We start from the raw sequence: 12,177 nt of genomic DNA on the forward strand, positions 1-12,177 counted from the left end.
AATAGTTCGGTCGTTCCTCAAAAAATTAAACACAGAATAACCATATAACTTAGCAAATCCACTTCCAGGTATATACTTAGGGGAACTGAAAATCTATGTTAATCTATATTCACACAAAAGCTTGCACAAAAATGTCCACAACAGTATTATTCACAACTGCCAAAAAGTGGAAACAACTCAAATGTTCATCAACTTATAAATGGATAAATAAATTTCCATAGGATGGAATATTATTCAGGTATAAAGAGGAATGAAGTTCTGACTCATGCATGCTACATGGATGAACCTTGAAAACATGATAAATGAAAGCAGCCAGTCAAAAAGACCACATGTTGTATTGATTCCATATATAAGAAATGCCTGGAATAGGCAAATCCATAGAGACAGAAAGTAAATTAGTAGTTGCTGGGGACAGGGGGAGGCAGGATTGGGGAATGACTACCAACAGGTATTGGGTTTCTTTTTGGGATGAGAAAAATAATTCTGGAAACAGATAGCAGTCGTAGTGGTTTGAATGGTAGCCCTAAAAAGATACATCCATGTCCTAATATCCAAAACCCTTATGTGGAACAGAATCTCCCCCAAAGTCTCAGAGGGGGCATAGCCCTGTTAGTACTGATTTCAGACTTCTGGCCTCCACACTACAAAGGTCTATTGTTTAAAGCTACCAGGCCTGCGGTAGTTTGTTACAGCAGCCTTAGCAAGCTGGTAACAATGCCGATTGGTACAAAGTTGGTAAATTTACCATAAACCATCGACTTCTACATTTTGAAGGGTGAACTTCGTAATACGTGTATATCTCAATAAAGCTGTTTTTTTTTTAAAACACACATTCGTCATATACACACACAAGCTCACTTTACAACTCACCAGGAAGAAACAACTTCATAGACTGAAGTCCGATGATAACCATGGCCCTTTCTTTTGGTGTACCAAGGTGATGCTACTTCTCACAGCCAGGAGGATGCACCCTCTGCACAAGCTCTTCCTCCCATCAGTGGGGATTAGATTTTTAGATCCATGTGCCTATGACCTCTTAGGCTGACATTTACTAGGGGAACGGCTAGTCTAATCTGTGACTCTGCAGTTCTCAGTACAGGCTTGAGACCCATCTTTTCCCATTTCTGTATCAATGTTCAACAGACAGTGCCCTGACTAAAAGGTTAACCATATAACTAGAAAGCATAACTTCCAACCCACCAAAACAACAGAGATAGCACAAAGAATACTCATCAGTGGAAGAGCTTAGAGTGAGAACAAGTCCAGCAATAACAGCCGCGGTTGCTAAGGAAGCCAGGGGGACCCCGTGGAAGGTCAGTCCCCAGGAATGCCTGGGTGCCCTCACCACCCTACAGTCAGAGATGGGAGTACACACTGCCCCTGGGATCTACTGGTCTTTCCTACGGAGCAATCACTAACACATAGAGGCGGTACCTGCCACAGCACTAAAGGAATTTTGGATAGATGAAGGCGTTAGAAACTGTCCCATGGCAACCTGGGAGTTACTACAGATTGCTGTGAAGGGGTCACTTAGACCTACTTGGGGTGTCTGGGAGTCTATGCATCCTCAGTTCTCCAAGTCCTGAAACACGTGTGCAGCCAAAATAGACCAGGGCGGCACTGCCCCTGACCCTTTGGACCTTACCTCCACACATCACTGCCTTTGGAAAACATGGAGGCACGGATGACTTCGGGTGCCATCCAAGCGTATGTCCCTGCTGCACTCATCTTTGTGGTTCGGTGCCATTCTCGAGCCAGGCCAAAATCAGTGATCTTCAGAATCTTGTTGCTCAGGTCTCCATTCTCCACCTTCTGGAGGATCAATACTGGGAAGAAAAGGAACATAGAAGAAACCAGAAAGTCTGCGTTAATCACAGGGAAACCACCACCTACAGAGCCCTCCTGCCAGATTCTTACCCTCTCCTCTAGGCTCCACTGTGCAGCTACCATGGACTGATGGTAGGAGCCATCATTTTTGGGAAGATGTACCTACGATGCATCCATTTTCGTGGCAAGTCCTTTATCGGCATTATCATTAACTCACAACAACCTTATGAGGTAGGTACCATTGCCATATCCTTTTTACAAGATGAGGAAACTGACATAAAAAATCAACTAATAAGCCAGGACTGACACAGGCAGCCTGACTCAAAAGCCTTCCCTCTTAACCTTCACAGCACACAGCCCATTCACGCCCTATGGAGGGACCCGTGATGTCACAGCTGACCCTTCTGAGGAGAGGCTCCTTGGGCTTCCTATCTGGCCAGGCACCCCTGGGCCATAACCACTCTCAAACCACAAGGAATGGGGTGCATTTTGGAGGTGCAAGGAATCGATTTTCAAGGTTCCAGACAGTGCCTGCACAGTTTCCATGAACCTCTCCCAAGTTAAGTTTGTAAGAAAGCTGTCTCTCGGGCATAGAGATTTTCCTTTGATCCAGGAATTCCCTCCCCCACCCCCAGCCACTGAGAACTGCCTGACAAATTGAAGAAGTCAGAGGATACATGTATGTTCACAACCATGAATCTCTGTGTGTATGACCCAGGAGGAAAGAACTAGTTCACTGAATCAGTAATACTCTGGGCCTGTCTCCCAAGTTCTAACACCAAAGCACCACAGTGTGGAGCCATCTGGGCTCTCCTAGGACAGTAGCTGAGGCGGCTGCCTCACCTACATGACAGCTTCAGCTGTCTGCATCCCCTTGCAGGAGTCAATCTTCCTAAAAAGGGCAAACACGCTAAGGGGCACCTGGGTGGCTCAGGTGGGTAAGGGGCTCAGGTCACGATCTCGCGGTTCGTGAGTTCGAGCTCCCCATCGGGCTCTGTGCTGACAGCTGGGAGCCTGGAGCCTGGTTCCAATTCTGTGTGTCTCTCTCTCTGCCCCTCCCTCACTTGCAATTTCTCTCTCTGTCTCTCAAAAATAAATTAAAAAACAAAAAAAGAGCAAACACGCTAAGTGACTGAAGTGCTATATGCCAAGCCGAGAAGCTCTGAGCGGGCAGAGGGTACGTGCGAGCCAGGCCTCCATTTCCACAAGCAGGAAGGTTCTGAAGGCCTCATGAAAGCACAACCTCTCCCGGGCCGGGAGGTTCAGCCGGACGCTGAACACCTGGGATTCAGAGCTTTATACTCAGGACTTCAGAGAAGGTAGGAAGAGTCTCTCCCCATCCCTGCTCTTCAAGTCCAAATGGGAAGGGGAGGGAAAGGAATCCACTGAAGACAGAGTAACAAAAAAGTTGACTCGGTTCCTCCAACCACTCTGTCTAGGTAAACAATGAAAAAAATCAGTTCTGAGCCCTACTGTGCTGGGTCACACCCTCCCAGGGTTGACTTTCCAGTGACCCTCCTGAGGGCCTCTTCAGAAGGCTTTACCTTTACCTCTGAGAGGCAAACTCCTTCAATAAAGGGATGTGTGATGGTGGTACTCTGGGTACCATGGAGGGGTTTAGGGGTGCTTTTTAGGGCACAAGAGCCTTAGGCAGTTCCTTCAAGTCACACAGCTATACTTTTCTCATCCTGCCCCCAGCCTGCAAATGCCCACTGGATTGTTACCTACTGGAAGGATGGTTACCTATTGCTACCTATTGGAAGGACAAAGATCTTTCTGTCCTAAGTGCTTCTCAGAAAATCAGCAGTGAAGAGGGGATTACAAGCAGCTATAGAGCTGGAAGCACAAAAGAAAACAGTGCTGGCCCCTCCCTAGATCTAATGGACTAGGTCTCCTTCCTCCACACCCTCTCCTGGACTCCCCTGACACACCCCTCCCCACTCTGAGCTGAATGGATCCAAGTCTCTAAATGCTTGGACAGATTTTAAAAAAACTTTCTCCATCTCCTCGAATAACAAACATCTTTCCAGATTCTTCTGTGCCCCTCTCCCTGCTGGCAGATAAAACAAATATGCCCTCAAATTGCTGGCCAGTGGCACTAAAGAAACCTACCATTCCCCGATTAGAGGCAGCCACCAGCTGCTGACCCTCTCTCTCTAAGCCACCCTTAAACCAAAGATTCAGAGCGAGCCCATCCCCTTACATAGCCAATGGGATTTAGTCTTATCACCCAAACCCCAGGTGCTGGGACAGGGTGAGTGGGAGGAGGGTAACAGTTTGATGATGCATCTAGAACCAGCTGACCTTCCGCAGATCCTAGGCTGGAAGGGGGAACAAAGAAGTTTAGGTTCTGTTACAGGACATGGGTTTAGAGAGAATGAATGGTACGGCAAAGATGTTTAAATACATTAGCCTGCCAGACGGCTGGAGAGGGATGGCAGAATGATGGAGATGGGGCGAGAATCCACCCAGGGAAGGTCTCCCTGAATACGAATGCCTTTAGACAGTGCAGGTCCAGCCTAGTTCCACCTAATCCCCACCACTCCCTGCTGACTTCTATCCGGCTGGCCTCAGACACAGATCCCCATAGATCGGACCCGTGAAGGCATCAGAGTTAGAAATCGCCGGCCATGGGGTCCTGACCTCAGCAAAGAAGAGACTGTCACCAGAAGCCAGCTAGTGATCCTGGCTACATCTATCTCTGCCTAGATCCAAAATATTTTTCATCACCTCCAAAAGGAAATCCATATTCATCAAGCAATCATTCCCCATTCTCCCCTCCACCCAACTCCTAGCAGCCACCAACCTGTGCTCTCTCTATGCATTTACCTATTGTGGATATGTTACATAAACGGAACCATGCAATATATGACACACTTAGCACAATGTCCTCAAAGTCCATCCATATTATACCTTGTATCTGCACTGTATTCCTTTTTATGGTTGAATAATATTCCACGGTATAGACGCCACCATTTGTTTCTCTCTCCACAACAGACATTTCGGCCGTTTCCACCTTTTGATTATTGTGATTTAGTGCTGCTATACACACATATGTACATAAATATATTCATTTGAGGACTCGTTTTCGGTGGAATAATGGCTATAATGGTAATTCTATGTTTGCTGTTTCCCACGCCAGCTGTGCGTGGGAAATTTTTTTTTTTTTTTTAATTTTTCTTAAATTTTTTATTTTTAATTTTGGGGAGAGAGAGCGTGCATGAGCAGGGGAGAGTGGCAGAGGGATAAAGAAAGAGAATCTGGGGCAGGATCCATGCTCAGCGTGGGGCCTGGTGCGGGGCTCAATCCCATGACCCTGAGATCGTGACCTGGGCCTAAATCAAGAGTCAGACACTCAAACAACTGGGCCACCCAGGTGGCCCTTTCCAAAAAAATGTTTTAGTTGTGCCATTTTACACCCCCACCAGCAGTGTATGAGGGTTCCAATGTCTCCACATCCTCAACGCACTTATTTTCCTTTAATTTTTTTAGATAGCCATCCTAGTGGATGTAAAGTGGCAGCTCATTGTGGTTTTGACTTGCATTTCTCTAACGACTAATGATGCTGAGCATCTATTCACGTGCTTGTTTGCTGTCTGTATATCTTCTTTCAAGAAATGTCTTTTTGGGGCACCTGGGTGGCTCAGCTGGTTAAGTGTCCAACTCTTGATTTCAGCTCAGGCCATGATCTCATGGTTCGTGAGCTCGAGCCCCGTGTTGGGATGTGTGCTGACGGTGCAGAGCCTGCTTGGGATTTTCTCTCTCCCTCTCTCTCTGCCCCTCCCTGCTCATGTGCTCACTCTCTTTCACTCACTCTTATTTAAAATAAATATATTTTTTAAAAGTAATGTCTTTTTGTTTTGAGTTATAAGACTTCTTTCTATATTCTGGATACTAAACCCTTACCAAATATATGATTTGCAAACATTTTCTCCCTTTCTGTAGGCTGTCTTTTTCCTTCCTTGACAATGTCCATGGATGCACAAAAGCTTTTACTTTAGATGAAGTCCACTTTATCTGTTTATTTTGTTGGTCATGCTTCTGGTGTAAGATGAATTCCATGGCCAAATCGAAGTTTATAAAGATTTACTTGTATGTTTTAAGAGTTTTTCAAGTTCAGCTCTTGTATTTAGGTCATTGATCCATTCTCAGTTCATTTTTGTATCTCATATAAGGGTGTCCAACTTCATTTGTTTGCATGTGGATACCCAACTGTCCCGTTTGTTAAAGAAAATGGCTTTACTTTTAAAAACAGAACAGAGTAGCTGTCTCCCAACACACTTTCCCCAGGGAGAAAAAGGTTTAATCACAGCAACTCACTTATCTGTACCGTTGCAGTTAGACCATTCTGAGTTTCTACCACTGACAAACAGCCACAGAACTAACGAATGATTATGCTTTACTTCTTTAAAAACTTAAGAATGGTTTATCAAAATCTAATGAAGTCCATCCAAGCGTGTTGTGTGGCCCTCACCTCTCATGACTAGGGCAGTGGAACAAATCCTGAAATCAATAAGTCCAGGCCTAAGTCAGTGGAGGTGCCGGCCAGGGTAAGGGGAACAGGGGGAAAAGGTGCATCTGAACCAAAAACCTACTGACTAACCAGATACAGAGGCTTGATGGAGAAGGGGGGGGTTTCCCGTCTTTCAGACATGCGGGACAAGTAGAATAGAGGTGTCGCAGACTGAAGTTGAGAGGCACAGCCCTTTCAGGAAGCCAAGTACAGTTTGGGAAACATCATGGGTATACGGTGACAGTAACAAGAGTCAGTGTGGATCAAACAAACTAACAAACCAACACCCAAAAAGCAGACAATTTAAATCCCAGGCTCGACACTCCACATAGGACCCTGCACAAATTTCATAAACTCTGCATTTCTGTTCTCGTTTCTGTAAAATGGGGATAAAGATTAAAGGTGATATAGTAACAAATCACGTGGCAGAGGGTCTGACACATACACAGCCACTCAGGACACTATAGCTATCATGATTACTATCATGATTAAGTGTCTCATGCATAAGTGGAAGCCATGGGACTCGGCGTTAAAGGTACTGAGGACAGGGGCGCCTGGGTGGCTTGGTCGGTTAAGCGTCCGACTTCGGCTCAGGTCACGATCTCACGGTCTGTGAGTTCGAGCCCCGCGTTGGGCTCTGGGCTGATGGCTCAGAGCCTGGAGCCTGCTTCCGATTCTGTGTCTCCCTCTCTCTCTGCCCCTCCCCTGTTCATGCTCTGTCTCTCTGTCTCAAAAATAAATAAAAACGTTAGAAAATTAAAAAAAAAAAAAAAAAAGGTACTGAGGACACTGGTGGGGAGCCTGGGAGTCCCTGACAGATGATAGCCATGCAATAAATTTTCACTGTATAAATAAATGGAATGGTTGATAAATTAATACTGATAGCTACCCATTATTGATCACTTGCTATGTAGAGGCATGATGCTCTTTACATAACGTATGTGAAGAGCTTTACATAAATCACCTTAGTTAATTCTTAAATCAACCCTGTGAGGTAGGTGCAAACATTCTCCCAATTCTACCCATGCTAAAACAGATACAGCAAGGCTAAGTGAGGGATGGAGATGGGACCAAAGCCACATCTCTCTTCATGTGCTGTGCCATTCAGAGGACAGTAAGGAATCCTATGTGTCTTTAAGGCTTATCTCAAGTTCTGCCTGATCCCTAAACTGTCACTGGTTAACTAGTCTTCACTGCTCTCCCTTTTCCTGAATTATTCCTTCGGCACCCAAAATCAGTATCACAATTGAACTTTATATACTTCTTTTAAATCCTTCCCAACTGCTGCACGTAGGTGTGTCTCATCATCCCTGGAATGTGATGGATAGGACTCCTCGAGGACAAAAACCCCATTCTCTTTCTTCTGGAATCCACACCATTCCGTCTCCAGGAACCAGAACAGAGCCAGACTCTGAAAGAACTGACCCTTCACTTATTTCACTGAAGAAGTATCTTGTACATCTTCTCAGGCAGTCCACTTCCCCACCCTATGGGCACCGGGGGTGACACCCTCCAGTGTCATCCGTCCTGAGGCACAAAGGGGAGCCGATAAGGACCAGGCAAAATAACGAGACTGAAGAAAGAGGAATGCTGCAGCCAAGGTTTACTGATGAATAACGCATCCACATCTGGCTGCTTCCAGGTCGGGTGGGGGTTTACAAGGAAAGAGAAGCTAGAGACTCTGCCCTTAAGGGCCTTCTACGTACTGAATGGAAAGATACAAGACAGGGGCACCTGGGTGGTTCCGTCGGTTAAGCATCCAACTCTTGATTTCGGCTCAGGTCATGATCTCATGGTTTGTGGGATCAAGCCCCGCATCGAGCTCTGCACTGACAGCACAGAGCCTGCTTGGGATTCTCTCTCTCCCTCTCTCTGTGCTCCTCCTATGCTTTCTCACATGCATGTGTGCGTACTCTCTAAAAATAAACAAACAACAACAACAACAAAAAGAAAGATACCAGACAAAATTGACTATCAGGTCAAGACAAAGGGAACATCAATAATAAGGGCCTACATTTTGCTACAAGGATAAGCAGGAGAAGCAGTCTTCTGAACCTGAGTAACCCATGGACATTATTCTTGATTATTTCTAGATCAGGATACCACTTATATACCATTAACTTAATAGTTTTCTTTACAGTGACTTTTTAAAAATTACTAAAAGAAATTTTATATTGTTATAAATGAAAAACAAAAATATTCTCCTAATAGCAGTTAACCTGTACAAATAAAACAAACGAAAACAAAAATCACTGTTATTAAGTTTCAGTAGACCCTGTTACAGGTCAAACTCCTTTTTTAAGGCCTTCTATCTCCATTAGAAAGAAGTGATTAGAGGTGTTGGAGAGTGGGGTGCCTGGGTGGCTCAGTCATTTGGGTGTCCGACTCTTGATTTTGGCTCAGGTCATGAACCAGAGTCATGGGATCAAGCCCTACACTGGGCTCCATGCTGTGCATGGAGACTGCTTGGGATTCTCTCTCCCTCTCTCTCTCTCTCTCTCTCTCTCTCTCTCTCTCCCCCCCCCCCGCCCCAACCCCGTTCCTCCCCTGCTTGTGTGTACACTCTCTCTTTTTCTCTAAAATTAAAAACAAACAAACAAACAAAAGGTGTTGGAGAGGAATCAAGAAAGGTAACTATTGCCAAAGTGAATCTTAATCCTCCATGAATATAAAGAGCTTGAGTGACTTTCTATGGAGCTCAGTGGTATTTCAAACTGACCACCTAAAAGGCTAGCTCCGGTCAGGTTATCAGAGGGAGAAATGAGTCAGGCAGGGGAGGCCACAGAGGGCTCGGAGTCTGACCTAATATCCTTTAGCTGGAAGCCAGGCTCTCAAAACTTGGCACAACTGAGGAGACACTCCCATATGTCGTAATGGCAAATTTAGCTTTGGTGGATGATTTATCATTTTGAGATTTCTTATTTATTATTCATCGCCATTAGCACAAGGGGCTCTGACTTGCTAAATGGTCACCTTGGCGCCAAGGCTCCGTCCCCAGGCCTTCATTCGCTACGAATGATTCAGCACCAGATTAAGCAGCTGGTCTAACTCTGTTCTGAGTGTTGTTGTGTTTTGCTTGGTCTAGTCTTTTTTTTTTTCTCAATTTATTGTCAAATGTGTAGACACATAGGAGAGTGTACAGAACACGTATGTAGCTTAAAGAAAATGAGAGGACAACTCCTATATCCCCATCTAATCTCCTAGAAGCTCTGTGTGTCCCTCCTAGTCACATCCCTTTCCTAGCTTCTGTCATTCATTCTCTTACTTTTATTTTTTTAAGATTATTTTTTTTTTAATTTTAAAGAATTTACTTTTTTAAACTTTACTTGTTTTTTTTTTTAAGTTTGTTCATTTTTGAGAGAGAGAGAGAGAGAGTCAAAGCACGAGCAGGGAGGAGCAGAGGGAGGAGACACAGAATCTGAAGCAGGCTCCAGGCTCTGAGCTGTCTGTGCAGAGCCCGATGAGGGGCTTGAACTCACCAGCCATGAGATTATGACCTGAGCTGAAGTTGGACGTTTAACCAACTGAGCCATCCAGGGATCCCTAATTTTTTAAAAAATGTTTATTTATTTTTGAGAGAGAGAGAAAAAGAGCGTGAGTGGGGAAGGGACAGAGAGAGAGAGGGGAGACACAGAACCGGAAGCAGGCTCCAGGCTCCGAGCTGTCAGCACAGAGCTCGACACGGGGCTCGAACTCACAAACCGCGAGATCATGACCTGAGCCGAAATCAAGAGTTGGGCCGCTTAACCGACGGAGCCACCCAGGCGGCCCTCATTCCCCTACTTTTTATAACGTTACCGCCTGTGTATACATCCCTGCAGGAGATGTTTTGCAAAGGCGAGTCGCCGGCACAAATGCAGCTGTGTGCACTAGTTTCCCAGGGCTGCTGTAAAACGGTCACGACAAATTTGGTGGCTTAAAACAGTAGGAATTTTTTCTGAATTCTGGAGGCCAGAATTCAAGTCTAAAACCAAGGTGTCAGCAGGGCTATGCTCCCTCTGAAGACTCCAGGGAAGGAAGAGTGTCTCCCTGCCGCGTCGAGCTTCTGGTGACTGCTAGCAATTGTAGGTGCTCCGTGGCTTTGGGCAGCGGTAACTCCAGTGTCTTCATCTGGCTGTGTGCCCTGTGCGTGTGTCTGTGTCTTCCCACGGCCTTCTCGTCTCTGTGTGTCTCTATCCAAGTTTCCCTCTTCTTACAAAGACACCGGTCGCTGGATTAGAGCCAGACTTCATCCGTGTGGCCTCATCTTAACTTGATCACATCCGCAAAGACTCCACTTCCAAATAAGGTCACAGACACAGGTGTGAACTCCTCTGGGTTTTCTATTTCTAAATTCACTTTGACCTACCTCTGCTTCTCCGGTTGGGCAAAGAAAACACTTGTCTATCCGGTAAGCAGGGCAAGGAGGAGCGCCCAGGAGCTTCATCGACACATGAGCAAGACAGCTGAGTGTAGATAAGACTCTGGACCAGGCTTCCCGCAGGCAGGCAGGCCTCAGGTTAAATCAATGTAACACCAGCAGCAGCCGAGTTGGCGATGACAGTCCCGACTCACACTGCAGGATGTCAACTGCCCAACCTCTAGGTCTGGGGCACAGCCGTTCTCCTGGGCTCTTTCTTCACAGTCTGCGGGGTTTTTCCTGCTGTGTTAATCCCTGGGTCCTGCAGGGACAGGACACTCTCTCTCTCTGCTGGTTTCTTCTCTGGCTTGAGTGGTGTGCATTCTCCAGTAGCTCCTTAGAAAGAATGCACGGAAGGTACTTTGTTGTTGTTGTTTGAAAATGTCTATATTCCATCCCCATACTTGGTATAAAATTGGAGATTTCCGTTCACAATTTTGAAGGCATTATGCACCATTTTCTTGCTTCCAAGACTGTTAAGAAGCCCAGGCCATTGAGCCTCGTGATGCCTGTAAGTGATGGCTTTTTCCTTTGGGAAATTTCTCCTCTCTTCTTCGTCCCCTGTGGTCTGAAATCTTAGAGGGATGTGGCTTGAGGTGGGAACTTAGTACTTTGAAATCTGAGCACTCATGTCTTTCAGTTACAGAGAATTTTCTTGAAGTGTTTTACTGTTAATTTCCTTGCCTGTATTTCTGTTTTCCCACTCTAGAACCTCTATTATTCAGATATCGGGCTTTCTAGACTGGTCCTCCAGTTTCCTTTTCTCCTCTATTTTCCCCATCTGTTTTTTCTTTTTGCTCTTTAGGAAATGTCATCACTTTACCTTCGAACTCTTCTATTGGGTTTTTCATTTCCCTATCATGGTTTTAATTGCTAAAGGAGCTCTTTTTCCTTCTCTGATTTTTTTTTTTTTTTTTTTTTTTTTTTGGTGCTTGGCATCAGGTAGCTGTTTTTTTTTTAATACGGGCACAATATCTTTTCTTCTACCCCCGTGTATCACCAATGGTTCTTTTTTTACTTCTTTGTTTTCTCCAGTGCCTTTTGCCTCAGCTGCTTTTCCTATCTGTGTTTTGGCCTCTAATGCACTTTCACTCAGAGTTATAGCAACTCTTGGTTGTCTGTTTGCGGTTAAGAACCAAACGGTGCTTAGGTTTAAAACAAATTTTTTTTTAATGTTTATTTATTTTTGAGAGAGAGAGAGACAGAGTGCGAGCAGGGGAGGGGCAGAGACAGAAGGAGACACAGCATCCGAAGCAGGCTCCAGGCTCTGAGCTGTCAGCACAGAGCCCGATGTGGGGCTTGAACTCACAAACTGTGAGATCGTGACCTGGGGCAAGGTCAGATGCTTAACCGACTGAGCCACCCAGGCGTCTGTGCTTAGGTTTTAATCCTGGGGCACCTAGCTAGCTCAGTTGGTGGAGCGTGCGACTCTGGATCT

General features: G+C 45.5%; 1 protein-coding gene across 1 annotated transcript in view; it reads right to left on the bottom strand.

Annotated features, from left to right (window-relative positions):
• MAP3K9 (mitogen-activated protein kinase kinase kinase 9) overlaps window positions 1–12,177 on the bottom strand; it is an 81,254-nt gene that overhangs the window by 31,544 nt on the left and 37,533 nt on the right. The window contains exon 3 of the mRNA XM_060620190.3: window positions 1,646–1,826. Coding sequence (XP_060476173.1) covers window positions 1,646–1,826 — 181 coding nt within the window. The remainder of the gene's footprint in view (window positions 1–1,645; window positions 1,827–12,177) is intronic.

The sequence above is a fragment of the Panthera onca genome, chromosome B3 (genome assembly GCF_046562875.1).
Source record: "Panthera onca isolate mPanOnc1 chromosome B3, mPanOnc1 haplotype 2, whole genome shotgun sequence".
Classification (NCBI taxonomy): domain Eukaryota; kingdom Metazoa; phylum Chordata; class Mammalia; order Carnivora; family Felidae; genus Panthera; species Panthera onca.